This window comes from Schistocerca piceifrons, chromosome 3 (genome assembly GCF_021461385.2).
Source record: "Schistocerca piceifrons isolate TAMUIC-IGC-003096 chromosome 3, iqSchPice1.1, whole genome shotgun sequence".
Lineage (NCBI taxonomy): Eukaryota > Metazoa > Arthropoda > Insecta > Orthoptera > Acrididae > Schistocerca > Schistocerca piceifrons.
This window is the reverse complement of record NC_060140.1, coordinates 535,569,771-535,594,240: the sequence shown is the minus strand read 5'-3', so window position 1 is coordinate 535,594,240 and position 24,470 is coordinate 535,569,771. Positions and strand designations below refer to the sequence as shown.

General features: G+C 41.9%; 1 protein-coding gene across 1 annotated transcript in view; it reads left to right on the top strand.

The window, feature by feature from the left end:
• The window catches only part of LOC124789774 (juvenile hormone esterase-like), a 93,665-nt gene that overhangs the window by 54,588 nt on the left and 14,607 nt on the right, over positions 1 to 24,470 (top strand). Inside the window, exons 5-8 of the mRNA XM_047257240.1 lie at positions 688 to 887; positions 6,781 to 6,931; positions 9,410 to 9,591; positions 17,379 to 17,508. Of these exons, the coding sequence (XP_047113196.1) occupies positions 688 to 887; positions 6,781 to 6,931; positions 9,410 to 9,591; positions 17,379 to 17,508 (663 nt within the window). The remainder of the gene's footprint in view (positions 1 to 687; positions 888 to 6,780; positions 6,932 to 9,409; positions 9,592 to 17,378; positions 17,509 to 24,470) is intronic.

Here is a 24,470-nt window from a genome sequence, read left to right as displayed (position 1 = left end):
TGAGAATATCGACAGATAAAAAATGTGAAAAATGTGATGGAATTTCAAGAACTGGAGCCCATAAGAACTAAAATTATTATAGCTAAACAAATAATTGAACGAGTAACAGAGGTTAAATACCTACGTGGCAATTTTAGAATTCCCAAGTAAGAGTATGGAGAACTAAAATTGCTCAGATATTTATTTAGCAACACAACTTACATTGAAACATAACGCACTAAAATAAATATTAATTAAATGTTAGGAAGTAATAGCTTTGCCTTTGCTGTTGCTTGGTGATAAATTACGACGAATCGTATCATCAGAGATGATGTTCCTACGCTTGGTGTGTGATATTCGTTACTGGATCAGATAAGAACTAAATGTTGATCCCATTCCAGCTAAAAATGAGAAACACGAGACAACTTTGGAAATACCATGTCCAACCCATGTCTAATAATAGAATAAGAAACCTGCAAAACAATGTGTCCGAGTAGGAAAGAAAAACGTTAGACGTCCCTTAAAGACATGGGGTCAACAGTTCTAACGCAGAAGAGACAAAAAGGCCTAATCCTTAAGGACGGTTATGATAATGATGACAATGACGATGATGATAAGATGTAACAACCATTCACCTTGTACCTATCTCCTACTTCTCATTTTAAGATTTTCATGAATATTGTTTGACATAGGCCTGAATTCCTACAGGACTCTTCTCAAGGATCATTATTCAGAGCGGCAACTTCATCGGACGTCCAAATACCTTGGAGCAGGCCCGCTGGAACGCTTTCAGACTGGGATCCATACTTGGCTTGGAAACGAATGACTCACAGGAGCTGGTTGAATTCCTGCGTTCTCGCGACGCAGTGGACCTGGGCGTTGACCACTCCGTCTTCTTGACGGATGAGGTACGTATCATATTGGCACAAGCGATAACCCACACACACACACACACACACACACACACACACACATACACACGTACGCACACATGTGCAGATGCGCACACGCTCACATTACTCAAATACATTGAAAGCAGAAAGTCTGAAAAGCGTCAACTTGGCACAACAGCGACAGACTTGCTTCAACAGTTGAAAGAAAGTTTTCCTTACCAAAAATTTCAAATGACTAGTGAAATTTCGAACTAATATAGTAAACAAGTGAACTGGTATGTAATTCAACGTCTAGTCGTCATTGTGCTCGGTAGAGGCGAAATACTAACAGGAAAGAAGTAGGAGAGTGAAAGAAATAGTCACACTACTTCTTTAAGAGGAACAATCCAATGGTAACAGGTTTTGTAAGAATCACTAAACGTTAATCTGTACGGTGTTTTAGTGCATAAAAGAACCGGCTTTGGTAGTTAGCACTGTGTGTTAACGTCTGTTTATTGTATGTTCGTAGTTTCAGTTCATGCTTCACCTCTTGTTGCTTTCTTGTGACCAATATTTCTCTATGAAAGCACTTTCAAACTCGTCGTATGTCACCCTAAATTCAGGGAATCTACCCAGCTGGCTGCTCCTTCTTCCATCTGCCTCCATGCAAAATCTATCTTTTCTATGTCTGGCCATTTCAGCCCGTGAAAAAACGCCAATGAATGCAGTCTTCTTCCCTGTCGGAATCTGTACCAATCACTGTCTAAAGCTTTTACTTAGACCAAACTAATTAGTACTATGTTGTTTACTCGGGGTGTATTGAGGGTCGTCGCTTCTTTCTCTAAGGTATCTATCACGAAGTCACCCTAGTTATTGCTGCTAGTTCTCACAGTGCCAGCATCCTTTGTCAATTCCGTCTTGACCTTGGCGATTTCCACCTCAGTTGTAATTCGTTCACTGGTCTCCAGAATTAAAGCAACAAAAGGAAATTTTGGAAGGTTGTGTTTATTTTTTCCACGAAATAGTATAAACAGGTAATAGTAAAGTAGAAAGCATAACGGTGCTCAAAAATGTTCTTCGTTTCTTTCCTACTTAATGGGTTTGCACACACATTCCGACAACTGGTTAATGTGCTCAGTGTGTGGAGTGACTACCTCTGGCAGCATTGTAGGCTTGTCAGGGGCATTTTGTGAATTGTGTCATCAGTCTCATGTTGAGGCAATAACGCCCATTCTTCCTGCAGAACTGCTGGCAGTCTTGGAGAGTTTTTGGTGGATACTGACGTAATGCAAGCTGTCTCCCTAGTGCACCCCAGACATGGTCTACGAGTTTCAAATCGAGAGAGTGAGCAGGCCACGCCATGCGTGCAAATATATCCCGTTTCCAAGAAAACATCAGCCACCCGTGTTCTATGAGGTCGAGAATTACCATCTGGGCCCAAAACACTTCGTAACGACCGCAAATTAGGTCCCAAGATCTTGTCACCATAGGTGTCAGTAGTTAAACCTTGCCCATTCACCCATACAATTTCACGAAGAAAGGGCCCAGAGGTTGACGTAATCCTTGCCCACAATATTCAGTCTCTTTAGACAATGTGTTCCACGTTCCCTCCAGATGCGAATCCATTGATAATCACTCTCCAGACTAAATCAGAACTCATCTATGAAAACAAAATTGGCCCAGTGTTCGAGCGCCCAGGTGGCATGTTGATCACTCTACTCTAGACGTACCCCTCCGTGAATACCCGTCAATGGAAGACATGCAGAAGGTCTCCGACAATAAAGGCCACTCTGCTGAAGCCTTCACGAGACCGTTTGCCTCTATATAACACGTCCAGTGGATACTGCGAACTCACATGCCAGTTGCCGTGCAGTACAAAGGCGGTACTGCCTTGCCCCTACCGCCAAATAACGGCCCTCTCTTCTGAAGTCACACGTGGTCGGCTCTGTCCTGGTCTTCAGGACACAGTTTCCGTCTGTGTACACTCCCATATCTGAGAAACAACAGAACGATTCACACTAAGCCATCTGGCCAAATCATTCTGTGACTGTCCTGCTTCCTTTCTTTGCTGTCTCTCCACCGCAAAGAGTCTGGTAGAAATCTCTGTACTATACTGCATCGACTGTGTACACAGCGATTTTGGATGTGGGGCTGCCCAGCAAACACTACATCGTATCATAGGTGCTCTGACGTCATCATTGACATGGTCGACCGGGGTGCAGAACACGATCGTATGGACACCTGGTTGACAGTTTGTATGATTATATCGTGAATTAGACACAGGACGGGGAAATAGCGATTTCTTGCTTTAATTTTAGACACCAGTGTACATACCATATTCTTGCCTTGCATGATTCAATACAGTCCCTTTCAGAGATTATTAAATCCTAAAATTTCGTCGTGTCACGGTACGCCACTTGTAATCTCCATTCCAGTAAATATAATAGATAGTAAAAGAACTTAATTTTTCATCTTCAAACAATGGAAAACGTAAGTTGCTGTATTGAATGCATTCACTTTGATGATTCTGGCATTGTAGAAAGTCATTCACACCAAAAACATCCACTGACTATTCAGTATTCCTATTCCACTGGAGCATTTCCTTCAATGCACTGTTAAAAACTTTGTAATTCAACTCTACGTATTTCTCATTCATAGCGCTTCCGCCGTGCGAGATAGCCGCGCGGTCTAGGGTGTTTTGTCAGGGTCCGCGCGGCTCTCCCCGTCGGAGGATCGAGTCCTCCCTCGGGCATGGCTGTGAGTGTTGTCCATAGCGTAAGTTAGTTTCAGTTAGATTAAGTAGTGTGCAAGCTTCGGGACCGATGACCTGAAGGCAAATATCTAACTAGCCTTTTCATCAAATTTGTTTATTTACATTTTTCGGTTACTCAACAATCACAAATTATCTGTCAGCTCATCTACACTAACGCGTTAGCAAAAGGAGAGTCATAAAAATTTAACATCTTTACCTTGCTTGCGCGAAGACTTCTGCTTAGATGGTCTCGTAATTCCTACATTAATCTAACACTTGGTGGCTTCACAGAGCGGCTATATTAGCGACTATATTAAAGGTGGGGAAACATATTTTTTCTGAATGTAGGGCTTTGATAAAAAGACACAACATGCAGTTGAAATTCTGTGTTGTGATGGGTAATATCTAAGGGGTGGGCGGACATTAAACATTCCATGTTAAAGGTTTCAGGTGTAAAATCTACAGTTTGTCTACGGGTGTAATTTTCTGTATGGCTATTGCTTTAATTATATGCCTATAAACCAGGAGGATGTTAACAACGCTGATACATATATCATACTGAAGTATTATACACGCTTATGACAGGAGCTTTCGTATCTAGGAAGAGGATTGTGTGGCTACTCGGTGGATTGTGGTTGTCCAATATTGAATGGGCTGGTAATTTGTTGCACTGTGGCCTGCTCTTCGCCTGTTAAAATCTACACTTGTCAATGGCGACATGTGTCAGCAGTACATGGCTCCCGATGATAGCAGCATGTGTAGATCCTCATGGTTGCGCAGTCTGTTAGATATCATGTCCCAAAGCATGCCAACTCAACATTTGGCTGCTATCAAATGCTCTGATGTTATGTTTCTCCCCCATTCTACTGTTGTTTCTCATGCGGGCAGTAAATAAATATGCTGTTTTAAACAAATTGCTCTTTTATTCGGGACATTGGAGATTCAGTCTCCATCCTGCCATCTTCATTTACGTTTTCCATGGTTTTTTGAAATGATTTCAGACAAATTTCAAAAATATTTCTAACATAAGGCGACGACCAACTACATGTCCCATACACTAAATTGTGAGAATGTAAATAGGTGTTTGAATGAATTACGTCTTTCTTTCCGTTTAAACTGTAATAGATGACATGTTCAGTATCACTGTAAGAGTGATCCAAGATAAACTGAATAAAATTACTATTTCTATCATTACTAGTATTACAGGAAAAATTCTTGTCAATGAGTGACTCTCCGTCTACACATTCTTACAGTTAATCACACATTTATGCCAAAATCATATCAGATAAAACAAAAACGTGATATCCTAACTCAGCTTAGTAGCTAAAGTAGTCTGTGCATACATGCGCTATACTAACACTGAATTCGAGGTGATAGATTCGAGTGATAACGGTAAAAAAAATTATAATCATTGCTATTTTACCGATAAATAGAGTACAAGTGACAGATAAACGTCATTGTCAGATTACATACTGTTTGTTGTCACCTAAACGCTTTCATAGTGCTGCTTGGAAGTGAGGACACTTCAGACCGTATACGGTGATCCATCCACAGGATTGCGTCGCTAAGATAACAACAACAACAATAAAAACATTCACTACAAACACATTCCGAGCAAAAGTATCCAGATGCTAGTTAGTGGACATTAATATGGGATGTATCCAATATTCGCAGTTAAAACGGATTGAACTTTGATGGAACATTTCCAGCGAGGTGTCTGCACGGATGGCACCCCATTCTTCCTAAAGAGAGGGAACCAGAGAAGGTAGTTATGTTGAAGACAGTGGTCTAGAGCCAAGGCGACGTTCTGACTGATCCCAAAGATGTCGCAAATGGATTCAGGTCTGGACTCTGAGCCGGCTAATCTGCTTCAGGAGCGTACTGTCCACAAACCATTGCCTCACAGACCCTGCTTCGTAACAGGGTTCACTGTCATGCTAATACAGTCATCGTCTTCGAACTGTACCTCTACGGCTCACAGTACATAATGCTGTAAAAGATATTCATATCATTCCACATTTAACCGTCTTCAAGAACAATAAGAGCACCACGTTATAACCACGTTCTCCAGACATTCGACAAACCCAAACCATCGGATTACAGCAGGGCACAGCGCGATTTGTCACTCCAAATCATTCGTTTGGAGTCATCCATTGTTCAATGGCGTCGCTCTTTCACACCGCCTAAAACGTCACTTAGGACTGACAATGGAAATGTTGGGTTTGTGGAGCTGCTCGACCAGTGTACCCCACTCTTTTCAGTTTCCTATGCACAGTCATTGTATTAACTGGACCGCAGGTAGCAAGCACTCTAGAACTCAAGAGTGATTCCTTCCACTGATTTCGTACCAGTGTTACAAACACCGTCCGCACTGCTCGACACTCCTTGCTCGTCAATACACGAAGCGTGCCTGCTGTTGGTTTAGCTCGGGTTGTTCCTTCCCATCTCCACTTCACAGCTGCAGCACCCTCAGTCATCTTAGACAACTTTAAAAGGTTTCAGATGTCCGTTATAGATTTGCTACTCAGGTGACATCCAGTGGGTAGTCCGTGTCGCTGAGCTCTCCTGACCTACCTATTCTGTTGTAACTGCTTCTGTATAGACATTACGTCGCGCCTCTTTTTGAACTTTCGGATCAGCCTCCAGTGACACCTAGTGATCAGCGCCACATTACACACTGGTTACATCTATGTGGTTCCATTACTTGTTAGACAGTCTGTTGCTTACTTGACGATGAGAATGGTAGGTACTCGCGAAAGGTCTGACTTTCATATAGAATTAACGCAACAAGTGTACGTAGAACATTCACTAGGATATTTATAAGAGATTTTTACATAGAACAGTAATCACAATTTGTGCCAATGTGCAGTAATAAAAACCGTCCCACTTATCGACTGAACATGGAATCTCTGAACCAATAATGCCATGCGCCTTTGCTTTTCTCTACTCATGTCGTTTAATATATAGTATCGGGCCACAACAAAACCGAAGTGATGTTGTTCATTGTGAGGTTGTTACAAAACCATGTTCCTTTACAACGTTAATCCGCAAATGACTGTTCGTTTTTTATAAACACGTTTCATGCCACAAATTGTTTCCCAATAAATAAAACATATTTCCTGTCACCAATAAAAGAATTAAAGAATACTTTGTGTTAATCGCTATTTTTTGTTACAGCTGAAGGTTTTATTTAGCTACGGTGTGTGGTCACCGCACGTCGAACCAAACCTCGAAGGCGCCTTCCTCACAGAGTCTTCAATCCAGACGCTCATCGACGGCCGTTTTCACAGGGTGCCCGTCATGACAGGAGTCACCTCCGGAGAGCTGGGTTCCTACTTTAATGTTACAATGGCAATCTACATTACTTCACTGTATACTAATATCTAGAAGCGTAATTTAAACGATGGCCATTCACTCATCTCTCCTATCTGAATTACTAAACAATGGATTGTGGGCTGCAGAATAACTGATTTTACATGTTGCTGATATGACAGAGATTAAACTCTGCAACTGTAAGCGTTATGCAAACAGTGTCTGACAGAAAGAGAAGCCGCGCGGTCAGATTCGCCTTGCCACTGTTCGCGCGGCTCCCCCCGTCGGAGGTTCGAGTCCTCCCACGGGCATGTGTGTGTGTGTGTGTGTGTGTGTGTGTGTGTGTGTGTGTGTGTGTGTGTGTGTATTTGTGTGTGTGTATGTGTGTGTTGTCCTTAGCGTAAGTTAGTTTAAGTTAGATTAAGTAGTGTGTAAGCCTAGGGACCGATAACCTCAGCAGTTTCCTCCCACATGAACTTACCACATTACATTACATTACCACAAGAAAAATAACAAAACTCCTGGCGTTGCCAAGTTACTATCAACCGTCTTGAATTACTTAGCTATTGCTTTCTGACCTCTACGCTGTCACATATTTCACGATAGTTAATTAACCCAGTGGCAGTGGACGGGTAGCTTACTACAGACGTTTTATAGGACCCCGTCGGAAAACATGTATGACATCTGACTCAGGGAGGCTAACACAGTGACTGCATGCTTACTGAATAAAGGGCCTTCAAAAAGCTTGAGCCGATTCCGCAAGACCGTATCTTCAACACGAATGAAGATAGAAACTTGAAGCGAAACTATAAATTTCCATCGGCGCCAGCTGTAAAGGGCCGGTTCATGTTGTTCACAATGGTGTTCTCTCTAGTGCAGTTAGCGCATTCATACTCAATCTGCGACCATTGAAGGTGGCGATTAGAAAGAAACAAAAGCCGTTTTGCGGCATCCGTTTCAACAGCTCCAATTCAATCAATACGTGGTGCGCAGGTTTTGTCGACAGTACAGCCTCAACGATGGATCAGCCATAAGTGGAGAACCGTTCTCAGATTTTACCATTTACCTCCAATGTTCCCATGTGGCCGTATCTTGCGCTATGTAATTATTGTGGAGGATTGTGAAAGATTTTCTCCAACTGCAACAACTTTAGATGACCTACAATTTCGCACAGGCGCAGCAGTGAATGCAATAACCCTGGACCTTGTAACCTAACCTAAATTTAGGTTCATAATTTTTCATATTTTATAGAAGAAAAGAATTGTGTGAGAAATTTCTCATACCAACTGTACTCTCGTTTCGGTAGAAGCCATCACACCTGGCAAACGACGTTATTAAACATACCTGAATGAATATATGTAATGCAATAAATGTTAATAGAATTATCATTAATTCTCATTTTGTGAAAGAAATTGACTGATGTTATCTCAGGTTTAGTAGTTTACAATCAGTAAAATAATGTAGATGGAGTTATGGGGGGGGGGGGGGGGAGGGTAAATGTTGAGTTTTCCATTTGCCAGACAAGCCAAAGCCGTATGCAAGAGGTGAAAAAAGCACAGATGCGTAGAGCTCCATATAATCCTTGTTTCTGTAATCAATTTACTCTTCTGTGTGTTGGCTTGTGTATGTGTATTGAAGTCCACCATCTCATTCTGTTAGTCATGTCATAAGTTTTACTTTTTGTGTTTCTGTGTGTACTGTAGTGTCTATTGTTTGTGGGGTTCGGTTGCGTTTGTGTTCTCGAACTGTTTTCATTTTCTCTAGTTATACTTTGATTCTCTGGTTGAGTCTTTGTACTACATATGTGTTATAACCATTGTTTGAGGCTATGAGTTGTTTGGTTTGTAATTCTTTTTCATAATATTCTTTGCTTAGTGGAATATTTTTACTCTCAGTCCACATTCTGTAGTCTTTAGACTGTTCATTTCATTCAGCAAATTTATTCTCCTTCACTTTCATTGAGGATAGCAATGCCATCAAAGTATTTTATCACTAATATCCTTTCACGTTAAATTTTAAATCCACTCTTGAATCTTTTTTTTTTTCTACTGGCATTGCTTTTTCGATGTACAAATTGAGCAACAGGGGCGAAACACTACATCCCTGTCTTACACGATTTTCAATTCGTACTTTGTTTTGCACTCTTACTTTTCCCCCTTGGCACTTGTATATATTGTATATTCCCCTCCTTTTCCTGTAGCTTACCCCTATTTTTGTCCCATTATCAAACATCTTACACCTTTGGACATCGTAGAACATGTCTTAATTTGTTCTTAGTCTTTCTTCCATTATCGATCCCAACGTCAGCACTTCACCTCCCGCGCCTTTATCTTTCCTAAAGCCAAACTGATCGTCATCTAAAGCATCCTCCATTTTCTTTTCTATTCTCGTACATATTATTCTTCTCAGCATTTGGATGCATAAGGAGAATTTTAGTATGGTTAAATCTCTACCGCTATTTTACTGAAAATACTTATCTATCGTTGTCCGACAGGTTACCAAATACTGAACAGCACAGAGAAAATCGAGATACTCAACAGCCAATTTGTCGAGTCGGTGGCGCCCTGTTTGCATCTTTCGACTGCAGAGCAGCAACAGGAAGCAGCTCTCAAGCTGAGGGAGTTCTACTTCGGCAACGATACTATCTCTACGGACGATGCTGAATCTCTTGTGAATGTAAGTAATCCAGAACCTTTTTTCTCAGTTTGTAGGGAAGTCTCCCGAGTCGAACGCTAGTTCACTGATAAAGGAAACCTTGCCTATTTTCAATGTAGTTTGTTAAGGTCCTTTCTACGAGTAAGCCATGTACATTTGTTTGAGTGTGCGTAAGGTTATATTTGTTGAGAGTTGTCTTAATATTGCATCCACCAGTTGATGCTAATACTACACACTTATAAAAATGTCATGACCTATAACAGTTTTACAAACATAGAATTACAGTGAATTTCGCGATTAATATCACCCCCCTCCTCACATTTCCGCTTTAGCTCGTCGAAAAGTACGACAGTCATTCACATCTGTTTCTGTTTCGAGTTACCACCTAAATTCACGTTGGGGTAATGTGAGGACATCAGAGATCTACATACATTCTTCTGCATATAATGTAAATTACAGATTGCAATTGTTTAAGACTAGCTATTAACCCGCGGCTTCGCCTGCGCGCTTATATCTGATTTATATTTAACAATTATGTACAGTGTTGTCAGGAACAGTTTGAAAAGGTTGTAAGGGTATTGCAGGATAGGCTGTGCTGAGGGATAATTGTTAAGAAAAAATTCGATACATTGCTCTGTATGCTTGGTAATTAGAATTGAATTTAGCCAATCAGGCCGCTGAGTGAGCAATTTCAAGGAAGAAAAGACGAAAGATTGGCTTTAACGTCCCTTCGACATCAAGGCAATTAGAGATGGAGCACGAACTCGGATTGTGTATAGGATGGGGAAGGAAATCGGCTGAGTCTTTTCAAAGGAACCATCTCGGCTTTTGGCTGGAGCTATTTAGGGAAATCACGAAAAAAGCCAAGTCCGGAAGCGGGTTTTAGACGTCGTCCTCCCAAGTCTAGAGTGCTAACCAGTGCGCCAACTGGCTCGACGCCCGATTTCAAGCGACCCGCCAGACACGGCGTCGGCAAACGGATTCTTCGTTTGGTTTTCTAAACCCAAACAAGAGAGCGAAACAAAAATTGTACAAGGGACGGTAGTTAGGATCGAACCAGAGCCAAAGGCTGAGCAGTCTCTTGCGCTATTACCTACGCTAAGAGAATAACTGACACCAAACTGCATCTGGCGGGCTGCTTGAATTAGCGCTCGCAACAGGCATAATAATTGGCTGACTTAAATGTTGATTTATTTGGAAATGGCGCAACTTATTAATAGTTTCAAAACAATTATTTTTCAGCATAATCTAATTATATTTTATATACACATTTCACGCATACCTGTACACATACTTCGTCTCTAATGAATTTCTTACTGCAGTTTCATCCGAATTCGGAAGAAACTTATAATTCTGCCAGTAATCAATTGTCATTCCGAGAAGAAAACTATCGTAAGGAAGTATCTATTCTCCTCTGTTTATCACCAAGCGTCTCCAGAGGTGCACTGAACAACATAAATGAGATTGGGATTCATACTTATGAAGTGTTCTAAATCAGTGCAGGAACGTCAGATAAATAACTGGTTCAGTTGTATATAGTTTTATTGGTTCGAAATCACTTGTTAAGTCGGTATTCAGGTTTTCAGGAACCGTGAGACGCCTTGCAGCCGCACTCCGTGAACCCTGGGCTGCTGGCAGGTGACAGCCGCATGTGAAGCTTCATAGTACCTTTACACCTGAAGATGGACTTATAATTAGCCGAAAACCGGCCGTGATTTTGAACTAGTAAAAGTAAATACAAATGAATCAGATATTTATCTGACTCTGCTATGGTGCTCAGATGTGGGTTTCCTTCGAACCAACTTTATTATAGGAAAGATTGTTTACGGACGTTTCTACATGCCACTCCACCTCATACTCACTTGCGGCCCTTAACAGCAGGAGGGGACATGTGTATACCAAATTTGATTCCAATAGTTTCTGATTTATGCGTTTGTGACACATCTTTCAACCCCAAAACCTCAGTCGTAGGGTTGCTAGAGGCGTCTTCAGTTTCACTAGTAAGTCTAGCGACGCCAAAAACTATGGATTTGAGACCAGTATCGGTCAGCATCGAATATTTTTACGTGTCGTATTTTCTCACTACTGCGTCGCCTCTAGGGCTGCTTACAGTATATTGACCCCACAATATTTTTATACAGATAATTTTACAAATAATATAATGGATATAAAAAATTTGGTTGCATTTGTTCCAGATGTTTCTGAGTTAATTTTCTATTACATCCAATCAACCTCATATGTATGGGTGTTAGGTGGATCTTAGCCATACACAGGCGTGTGCACTAATACCCAACAACGTTTTTTATCAAATATGTGATATAGGAACACACAAAAGACTAATAAACAAACAAACAAGTACTAACATTTTTACACACATCAAAAAAAGGTTTGCATCACCTCGGTTCCAAGAGTTCCGGAACCTGGACAGAAAATTGGAACAGAGAGGGACATAAACATCATTACCGCCCATTTTATTGCTCATGAAAACCACACATTGCATGTTGTACCACCATACAGCGAGACCTTCAGAAGTGGTGGTCGACTCTGATGTACACACTGCTACCTCTAATACACAGTAACACCTCCTCTTGGATTGATGCAAGCCTGTATTCGTCCCGGTATACGTCAAGGCACTGTTGGTCTAGATTGTCCCACTCCTCAACGGCAATTCGGCGTAGATCCCTCAGAGGGGTTGGTAGGTCACTTCGTCCATAAACAGCCCTTTTCAATCTATTCCAGGCATGTTCGATACGATTCATGTCTGGAGAACACGCTGGCCACTCTAGTCGAGCAATGCCGTTATCCTGTAGAAAGTCATTCACATGATGTGCACGATCGGGGCGCGAATTGTCGTACATGAAGACGAACGCCTCGCCAATATACTGCCAGTATTGTTGCATTACCGGTCGGAGGATGGCATTCACGTATCGTACAGCTGTTGCGGCGCCTTCCATGACCACCAGCAGCGTACGTCGGCCCCACATACTGCCACCTTGCTGCATTCGCTGGACAGTGTGTCTAAGGCGCTCAGCCTGACCGGTTTGCCTCGAGACCCGTCTCCGAAGATTGTCTGGTTGAAGGCATATGCAACACTCATCGGTGAAGAGAATGTGATGCCATTCCTGAGTGGTCTATACGGTATGTTGTTGTCTCTCTGTATCTACTCCATTTCCGAACAACATCGCTTTCGTTCACTCCGAGACGCCTGGACACCTCCCTTGTTGAGTGCCCCTCCTGGCACAAATTAACAATGCGGACGTGACCGAACCGCAGTACTGACCGCCTAGATATGGTTGAACTACAGACAACACGAGCCGTGTACCTCCTTTCTGGTGGAATGACTGGAATTAATGAGCTGTCGGACCCCCTCCGTCTAATAGGCACTGTTCATGTATGGTTGTTCACATCTTTGGGCGGGTTTAGTGACATCTCTGAGCAGTCGAAGGGACTGTGTCTGTGATACAATATCCAGTCAACGTCTATCTTCAGGAGTTCTGGGAATCGGGGTGATGGAAAACTTTTTTTGATGTATGTATATTAGATATAAGTTAAATGTGGATTTTATATAAGAAAACGGATTTCGACTTCTCAAGTGTCAAATGAACGGTCCTTTTCTTTCACGTTCGTCCAAAACTGGAAATAAGTTGTCAAACGTGTTTATATTATAGTCATGCCTTTAGTCTATTGAATCTCATGTGACTCACAAGCCAATGGTGCAGTCCGACATCTCGAAACTTGCTCTGAAGTTTTATACAGGACAATTACACCAAAAGAATCACAGTGTCAAAATTTTAGCTACCAAGACACACTGCAGGTATTTTTATAGAATTTTGAAAACTGGAAAATTCGTAGCCCGCCAGATCGCTGGAGGAATATATATCCCTTTTTTACAGCGCATGCGCAACACGGCAGGCACATACACTTCGTTGATGGCGCATTAGCAAATAGAAAACGAGGCACAATGCAACTGTAATTTGTAAGCCGAATTTCAGTTTTTGTTGATAGTTTGTCACAATTGTACACAGTTACTAATCATGAGAATTCAAAACTCTTTTAATATCCATAACAATTAGCAATGATTGGTAATAACATATGTCTTTGTGGAGGTTCCAGAGCTTCGCGGATTATGAAATTCAGTTTTCAACCTAGCAAAGATGAAATACGAAAAACTTGATGCGCTGTCGACATCTCCCATTTCTCCTGAAGACCTACGTATTGGTTATTTATGAGTTAATTTCTTGGAAATTCTCTCGAATGTTGTCGACATTTCGTTACAAATTGAGGAAATACAAATATTAGAAGGAACATGAAATAACTTGGGCGATTCTGTTTATTGTAGTTCGAACTATGACTGTTGTGCTAATAAAACCCCGGAACAAAAATAAACTACCCTTCCAAGACGAAAGTAGACATGTGCAATAATAGTTTTCAGTGACAAACTAAAGGAAGTGAATTTTTCTTACACAGTGGGGGGAGAAAACATTTAAACGTAAGGAGTTTGCGTAGCCAGCTTCATTTCGTAATATCTGAACACGAATTCTATAAATACAAAAGAGATTTACAGGAAAGTACGTAATGTCCACCAAAGTGAAACTGTCAAAAGCACGAAAGAAAAACTTTTCGAAAAATTAAAACTGCTCTTGAGATCTAGTGCACTGTTACCGAAGAAGATCTACAGGACTGGGCGCTCTGAATTACAAATGGATGAATATTACTGATTTCCAGGCTACTTTGATTTGGTTAAACAGAGTCGGGAAATTATAGGAAATGGAAGTCGCAAAATTACGAATTTTATCTCGAATATTCCTGTAGATATGTCATTAATAGGTAATACTATAGAAAAATTCGTAGCTGTTTTCGAAACGGAGCTGCATCTTTCCTCTAAACTGCTGTGTATAAATCAGGTTCCATGCAGAAATTTCGAGCAGACCTCAATTTATTTTTTCGAGAAGATAAAAAGTATTTATCTATCTCCAGGAACATAAAGGTAAATTAGCACAACATTTATTAAAAAAGACTGTTTACTAGCCAAAATCTTGTAATCTACATAGCAAAACAAGGAAAAAAAACGGGAGTAATGTTAAATCTGAAACGTCTTCTTACCACTTGCAGAAAATAATTCATTGCTTTTGTTGGACTCTTGACCTGGATGTAACAACACATCTGTCTTTAGAAGGATGCCGAAAGGATTCAGCCTCTCAATAAATTAATTTTTCGACATTATAGGTGATTTTTCACCAAATTGTCAGAAATATAATTTCCAAAAGCTGATTGTCATTTCAGGTTTATGGTGGGACAGTATTGTTAAACTTGAGTCATTTCTGCATTTGCAGTTTGCGTCACCACATTTGTCGAATTTGATCAAGTATGACTCGTACACAGCACAATCTGCAGAACAACGGATATGACGGTTTCTTACTCCATTCCAGTTTCGATAAATAAGTCTAATAATTACCGTGAATTCACTGAATGAAACAATATTTTGTTTGGGGTACGTGGTGTAAGAAAAATGTTTGTTTTTATCATCCAAGAGACACTTCACACTTTTGTGAAGACTACAGGGAACAAGCAAGGAAGTTTTTATTGTCAGTAAAACATACATTGCTCAAAAATTGTCATAAGAACTATGCTACAGGAATTGCTATAAAATAATTAACGCCAAAAATTAAAGTCCCGACTGATGGAAGACGTCTGTAGTATGACACCGTACATTCCCTAGGTTTTCTGTTCTTTCTGCAACAGTCAAGCTGTCGATATTAACTGCAAGTTATTCAAAAAAATTAATGATTTGATACATTTTCGGTATGGTCTGAATGCTCCAGATTTGCGTGTGTGCACTATGGACTTCGCGCTACGCGGCACTACGTTTCGTATCACGGCTGCCTCTGCTTATTCGACGATCGCCCTGTGTAGGAAGGGATTTACAAATCGCTGTTGTTAAGTGGTTCTTCATGCGCCAAAAGTTAGTACCTTTCACGTCTTTTTAAATACTTCAGCTAAAATTTTGACAATGCATTTCTTTCGGTGTATTCTTCTTGTGTAAAATGTTTCATGTTAGGTTTCGACATATCGGATTCGGCCATTCCGTTGTCGTATTCCTCATATGAGATGCTCCAACAAAATTTCTCTAATATTACTTTAAATGGGACCGTACAAGCATCTTTAAATCGTAGTACACAGTTTTTCTGCAGTCTGTTAGTTCTCTTCTTTCAGCATTTATCCGTTGCCTGGTTGTTTGCTGAACAGATTTATTGTTACAGCAACTGCTAACACAGGTCTCAGTACAAAAGAGCTGACGACATGTCAGGTCTGTTATGTCACCCTCCGGTCAATACCAAAACGTAGATGTGAAACATTTCTTTTCTGGACAGTATGTCAAGCTTCGAAATTTAGTTCAGACTTCGTTGAACTTCACTTACGCAAATAGTAAAATAATTTTGATTGTTAATAACACGCAAAAGTGGTCTAAATTATTTGTAAGTATAGTTCGGGCCGAGAATGGAATTGGGAGGAATTAAAGGGATAGTACTGCAACAGATTCCAGATAGTGAGGTAATCACATTCCTTTAAAATCACTAGAATTAATTTTCAGCACAGACCAAGATACACGTAACTACATGTGAAGATGAGAATTAATGTACTGTGCGTAAACGACCATTTATCCCACCTTTAATCACTTCCAGCACAGATATACATTCGGATATTAATCAAATAAAGTTGAACAGGAAACTAAAATAAAAAGAAAAAATACAAAAGCTGAGATGTAAAAGCATGAAATGATAGTCCAAGGAAGAACGGTTTATAAGAATCTGAGTCTGGTCGCACCACTATTTATACCACTGGAAATACTTCAAAGGTTTTACTGGTACTTATCAAATTCCAAAGACAGAATTGCGGGCGATGAGCTAAATCTATTGTTCAAGATCTTCTTTGCAGAACATGTTCGCAGCTTTAATATATCAAGGAGAAAGAAGAAAGATTACAAAATAGTACATGACAGTTTGTATTTCGAAACAGTAAAGCACTCGCGACGGAATTCCAATTTTGCCTACTACCGGAGCAAATAATTGGAAAAATTCGTCTGAATGGTATTTAGAAGAGCCTTTCACAGTGAAAACTGTAATTTTTTTGTAATGTAGTGACATATGAAAATACAGTACAGGGGGTGGGAGGGGGGCATTAAACACAAGGTGTACAAAATTTTAGAATGAATAATATATGTAAAAAAGAAAGTTAAGCCTAACACAGAAAGAAGGAAGCAGTTGTGTGTAGATAACAGACAAGACATTAAAGGACTACGCACAGAATATTTGAAAATGGAAAGTGTACTGATGCCATTGATTTATAATTAAAGATGAAACGAAAAAAATGAAAAAGGAAAATCTAGCACTGGAGACACATATATCAACTGAGTGGAAAAGTAATGTCGGAAATAATTAGTGAAGTCAATAGGTGAATAAACGTTTAACCGCGAAACTTGCTAAGAGCTAGAGTTTGTTAGTGGCAAATTAGTTTATCCACTTACGTTTGGGAAGAGTAAGTAGACGATCGTTACCTATGAAGCAGTACAGGAAACTGTTACAGAACAAATCGAATTGATAAATTGTGTTCAAAGAATATAACTCCATAATTTCAAAGAAAAAAGACTGTACTTGATAAAAGTAATTTTTTCTTACTATATTGATTCATATAACGGTTGAAATAGCTACCTTTTAAACTAGTGTGATAAATCACAACTCAACACATAAATTATGAAACTGCAGCAACATCAATCACAATTAACGGACAAATCATTTCTTTTCTTATAGTTCAACAACGACATGATGTTTTTCGAGCCAACGGACGCGCTGGTTAGGAAAGTGGCCGAGCTAAGTGACACACCAGTGTTCTATTATGAATTCGACTATCGTGGGGATATCGTCGAATCAACTAAGTGGGGTGAGTATAAAGAAAGTAACGCACCTAAGTGAATCTCTTTGCTGTCAAATATCTCATGTTGCTGAAATAATGCAGTGACATCGAAGTAAAGTTTGCTAAAAATGAGAGCAGTCGCGCTCATCTGTGAATGTAGTCCAAAAGCTAATCAGTTTTCTCACATAATATGTCTGCGCCACAGAGTAGCAGTCGACACCAACACCTTTACCATCCAGGATGCCCACTTCTGCCCCAGAAAGGCTTGCGTAGGTTCGGCGGGTGGTGGTCTTTCACTACTGTAGCGAGGGCGGAGTGAGAAATGCTCACTCAAAAAAGCGACTGGCAGTGTGCGTGACCTTAATGATACTGAACAGCTGTCTGCTTTGCAGCGGTGTAGTGAGACAACTGACTTGCGGGGTAGACAGGACCGTGCAGGTGCTCCATGTTGAACACAAGGCATTTGCAGTCGGCCAGAGTATCAGTCGATGACACAGGACGACTCCTCTTGTCAGTGGTATCAGTTCGACGTCCGAAGTCAAGCTAGTGGCTCGAAGACCATCAAATTTTCATAGCTGATGACACTTCTCACTTTTGCGGGTTCGCCAAACGTTGCACTGAGAGCTGTTGTGGAGACTGTCACGGTAATACGGTAATGGTGGAATTTGGAAGCCAAAACACCAGTGCTGCTAATGGCTGAGCGGGGGGGACATTTATACCTGGCTGTCCCGAGTATGTTGTGACAGTAGTCTGGTTCCCATCACGGCAGCTGAAGTGCGGCGTTGCGCCTCGGCATAAAGCAACACAGGCCACCGCCACGGCAGACGGCTGTGTTACAGGATGCTACTCCAGTACAACTTCAGCACCCAGCTGGAGCACATCGCCGGTGGCAAGACTGCACACCCTTCGGCCGGTTGCAATGTCGTGCCTGTGGCCGATGCCGCAACAGTATTCTCTTTCTCAGTCGACGTATGACTCGTCAGCAGGAAAACAGGATACACCGTAACGGTAGTGTTTATTTATTTAGTCGCACATGTAGGAACTACACAATTCAGCCAGATCATTATAACCACCTACCTAACAGCTAGTATGTCCATCTCTGCCACGAATAACAGTGGGGACGCCTCGTGACATTGGTAGGTCGCTGGAAGGAGTTGGTACCACATCTGCACACATAAGATGACTAATTCCTGTACATTCCGGGAGGATTCTATGAGCTCTGACCCCACATTCAATCATACCATACATATATTCGATCGGGTTCAGGTCTGGCGAGTTTGGGGGCCAGCACATCAATTGGAACTCGCAACTGTGTTGCTCGAACCACTCCATTACACTCTTGGCCTTGTAACATGGCACAATATGTTGCTGAAAAATGCCACTGGCGTCGGGAAACACGATCGTCATGAAGAGGTATGTGCTCAAATGTATGTGAATTGCTAAGGGACCAAACTGCTGAGGTCATCGGTCCCTAGACTTACACACTACTTAAACTAACTTAACACTAAGAACAACACTCACACCCATGCCCGAGGGAGACTCGAACCTCCGTCGGGAGGGGCCGCACGATTAGTGACATGGCGCCTCCAACCGCGCGGCCACTCCGCACGGCGTCATGAAGATGTGTAAGGGGTCTGCAAACAGTGAGCTATACGCCTTGACCGTCACAGTGCCTTACACGAACTCCAGTGAATGTCACTCAGACCATAATGGAGCTGTCGCCAGCTTGTCTCCGTCCTGCTGTACTGGTGTCAAGGAGCTGTTCCCCTGGAAGGCGACGGATTCGCGCCGTCCCATTGGCGTGATAAAGAAGGTATCGGGATTCATCAGACCCCGCAACGCTCTGTCACTGTGCCAACGTCCAGTGCTGATAGTCAAGTGCCCATTTTAGTCATACTTGGCAATTTCGTGGTGTTAACATTGGCACATGCATAGATCGTCGGCTGCGGAGGCCAGTCGTTAGGAGCGTTCAGTGCACTGTGTGTTCAGACACACTTGTACCCAACCTACGACGTCTGCCAACTGTAATGAGTGGAGAGCGCCCAACCCCACGACTTCTGGACGTGGTTTCTCCTTGTTTTCGCCACGTGTTGAAGACACTCACTACAACACTCCTGGAACATACGAGAAGTCGTACAGTTTCTGTAACGGTCGGACCGAGCCTCTGGGCCATCACAATCTCCCCCGGTCAAACTCAGATAGATCGTGCGCCTTCCCCATTCTACACACGGACAGCACGCCCACTGCACCGTGCGTGTGACTGGCTAGCAGCCATTCCTCGCCAGGTGATGCTGGTATCGCCTGGACGGATTTGTATCGATAGTAGGTCGGTGGTCATAATATTTTGGATGATCAGTGTATACACAACAAGTCGAGAAAGTAGTTACAGTTACTACTTTAAAACCCACAGATACAAATTTTTACCGGGCCTGTGTACACCGTTACATTGCTATCATCAAATTAAATTTTACATGTTGTGCGTATACGTGGTTACGTCGGCTCAGCTTATGCCATTTGACGTTTATTCTACCTCTCTGACCTGGTTCGAGCCTCATTTACGCGTCTCTGAGAGTTAGAGCAACACGGTTGACTACTAAAACTTCATCCTTCTGAATGGCGAAGCTGCTCGTCGCCTTCATCAGGATCGTTCTCCATAACGTCCGACTTCATCACTTACCCTTTTCGACAAAATTACACAACGGGTTTGAGAAGGGGTAGCTTCACCGTCAGGAGGCGTGACAGAGGTGTTCCAAGGAGACACCAGGGGAAGACAAAGACCCAAGAAGACCTCAGTCCTAAATACCGATTTGTTTTGTTAGATCTAGGCTAAGGGGAAAGCGTCTGTGCCACCGCCTGAGGGGTCAAAGACAGACAATTGGCATGAGTGGCCTCTGGTACCGTTTCAGTGAAGCGAAATGCATCGAGGATGCGGTACATCACACAATGCTTACTGTGAACACTTCAGACGAGAAGCATAATGTTTCGTATAGATAGGCCATTCTATAACTTATTATGCCTGCCGTGTTCAAAAGACTGAAGCAGATGAAACCCCCCCCCCCCCCCCCCCCGGTGTCTATGTAATAGCCTGTGAGATATTGCAGTCAGACAGGTGAAATTGGAAAGCTCCGGAAAGAAATATGTGAGAAACACAAGGATGCCCTCAGGGCGCAATTTGTGGTCCAGAGACCTGGGATGTTGCCTTAGAGCCATTACTGAACCAGCTTCGTAATATGACAAATACTAGGGTGGCACCTCCTACACAGATGATCTGCTAATTATAGTATCAGCCAACACAAAGATTAAAGTACAAACGGTAATAGGGAAGTTCTTGTAACTCTTAGAAACTGGTGAATAGAAAATAAATTAAGGATAGCAGCACACAAAGCAATTTACATGTTACTAAAAGGAACATGGTCATCCTCGAGAAAAACCCATAATCAGAACAAATGACCAATCTGTGAAAACAAAAGGTAAATGTGAGTTCCACGTTATAAACATTGACAAAAATCAAGACTTACATGCACACTTAGGAATAGTTACCAGAGAGGGATATTAAAATACTCAGCAAAATAGCCTCTGACTGCAGTAACAACGTATCACAACGCAATCATAACAGGTATTGTGAGCTAAAGGTCGAGTGTGAGGGTCCATAGAGCCAGAAAGGTAATGACAGCACAGGCTTTCTGGGGAGAAGTGTACTTCTTCGCCTGATAGTGGTGTACAGCTCAACACTGCCTGAGGTGCTGCGTGTGATCTTCGGCCGTAAGAAAGAGAGGTGGACAATATTGGCTCAAAAGGGAGAGCACGTTTACATAAAAGAGATACTGTTCACAAAAGCTACATGAAATACGGAAATAAAGACAGTAATTAGCAGAAAAGGCAAGAAATATGCGACAGGTCAGAAATATGGAGTAGAACCTACAAGTAGCTTCCTGACATAACTGAAAGATGAAGAGTATCACACCTCCTTCCGACCAAGGGAGCTACAGCTACCTGTCGGGATATGGTCCGTATTCCAGAGACTCTTATGAATGTGAAGCATAACCTCTGGGAGTGTGCCATGAAACAAAATGCTACAGACGAGGACACGCTGAAAGTCCACTGGTGACGTCGAAGGCAGCGATAGCAATGTCGGCGATGGTGTGGCTTGATCATGATCTGTTATGATGATAGAAGTGGTTGATGAGACTAGCAAGGGCAGAAACTGTTACGGTGATGCTGGAAGGTGCCTTTGCTGGTGGTGAGTGACGACATTTGATCAACTGTGAGTAGCCTCCACTTCGACCGCAATCCACCAGGGTTGAATTCCAAAGCTTCTGGCCTACATAGTGGTGTCAGGATGCCACCAAAAGGTGTAGTGCGCACGCTGAAGTTTCTGAAATGGTGAGCCACCAAAGACAAGAGCATCTGAGATATACGCAGGATTCTTGTTATTTGTTTGCTGTTCTCCAGTATGTGCTCATAAAGTGAATGAGAGTCGACTTACAAGATGCTACAGCTGAATATTTCAACATCTGCTACTTGAAAGTCTTAGAAAGGCGCACCGTGTCCGCAGTTATTGTGGACGAAATGAGGCCAACGTGAGGCGAACATCTCCGTTTTGACGGTAAAATATTTGGGGATATTATCTGGTGTGATGTTCAACCTTTGCTTCAATATATAACGACTGGATCCCTGTGTTGCGACCCCCCTCCATAAGCGTTCAGGTGTCAAATGTAGGTTGAACACTTCCGTCTTTTAATAGAATTCGGAGAATTTCTTTAAATGACCTGAAACTGATTGATGAAACCGTCTGACACAACAGTAAACGATAATGCTTCTGAGAGCAAGGCTTTTCTTATTACTTTTGGCAGTTATATTTTAATTTATACTAACATAGGGGTAGTATGATAATGCCATCGAAACAACTAGAAATACAGATTTTAGCAAAGCTTTTAGCTACATAAGAGTGTAAATACGTTATGACTCTGGTGTTAATGCTCTGAAAATATTCCTCATTTCATAAGATTGGTACCCGTAAATTAACAAACATTGCGATATGACTACCATTAATGTAACAAGTCACTGTGAGCAAACTCTCATAGCGTAAAGGAATACACAGGGTGTTCAAAAGAAAGTGTCAAATACCTTGAGAGGTGGCAGTACTCATCGAAACAAGAAAACTAAGTCCAATAAACATGGGTCCGAAAACGTATACATTCCGAGATAAACACGTGTTTACAGGAAGCGCTGCGCGACGCTTGGTTGCATAGGCGTTGCATTGGTGGTCCGTCAAAAGTGTTGGCAGGGTATTATGATGTCTTACAGTACTCTACCTACCTTTACGTGATCTGCAGTCAGTTGTGGAGCTCGAGTAGTCTTGTAGGCTACGTTAGTTTTCGTCGTGTTTGTGTGCCTTATTGTACAGTCAACCCTGGGTACCTACCTATCGTGGTGTTTTACCTTCTTCTAAAGAGCAGATTCATTTATGTGTTTACTGTTATTGCACTGTTACCAATGTAAGCCTACTACTCGACAAGTGAAATGGTGGATATGATATTCTGCTATGGTTTAGCAAATGGACGTAGGCTAAGAGCCTGTGCCGTCTACGCTGAAAAATATTCACAGCGCAGAGCGACCTCTGATAAGCTGAGCGGAAGGTTTTTCCAGAGCCTGAAGGACACAGGTACCCTTGCACTTCGGAAGACTGACAGTGGAAAGCCCCGTACAGCTTCACGCCTGACATGGAGGAGTATATGCTACATTCTGCGCGCGATGATTAGCGGCAGCAGAAGGTGTATCTCACTCTCTTATCTGGACGGGACGGGGAGCTTCATGAACAATTGCTGTACCCATATCATCCACAGCGCATTCAGGCCCTAAGGCCACATGATCATCATGGCATAACGGCGGTTCTGTCAGTGGCTGTTGCAGAAGTGTGCTGCAGATCCACCGTCCACAGTCAAGATTTTACTTACCTACGAGGCAGTGTTTACAAGAGATGGTGATGTGAATTTCCATAACCAGCATGTATGGGAAGATGTAAATCCCCATGAAACTCAGCAAAGAGGGCATCAACACCGATTCCTAATCAATGTATTGGCAAGCGTGCTTGGCGATATATTACAGGGCCATACGTGCTACCGCTAAGGTAAACTTGGGCGCATTATCTGGACTTGTACATCTTGGCCTGCTCCTGTTATAATTTTCAATGCTTCCAGTAGACTTTTGGCTATGGCGACATTTGAAGGAATTGCTCTACGCCACTCCAATCAACGATGTGCGGACACTACAGGGTCACGTCTTCAATACTTGCCAGCGGATACAACAACAACCAGGTATACTTCAAACGGTGCGTCATTCCTTACGCCGGAGGGCAGCGGGTGCACTGTCGTGAATGGACGCCACGTTGAACATCTACTGTAAACACTCGTTTACCGCACAAAGTATGCATTTCCGGACCCATGTTTATTGGACTTATCTCAAAACTACGCAATTCCAGACCTATGTTTATTGCTCTTATTTTTCTCATTTCGATGAGTTCTGCCACCTGGCAAAGTATTCGACACTTTTTTAACACCCTTTATAAAAGGGCCTTTTATTTTGTGTAAAATAAGGCAAAATTACATACAAGCTTTTCAACTGTCCAAATACAATCCGTCAGTATGTATGCATCTTTCCTTACTTAAAAGACGTGTACAGCGTAAATGGTACTGCATTTAGTATGGCCTAATATCGAACAACCAAAAGAATTAGTAACTGGAAGTCTCAAAATCTTCATGAGTGCACCACCGGTTCCGAAGTTCTGTGGAACTCGCAACTTACATTAATTGAACTGAAAATCGTCTAGAAAACTAATACACATTTTATCTTCTGAGGGCAGTTAATATTAGCCCGGATTTTTCTGAAGGCAGATCGTTTACAGAACAAGGGCTAATCGAACATATGTCACTGACTCCAATAGTTCTCAAAATTTGAGAATGATCTCGGGAGAAAATAATGTATAGGAC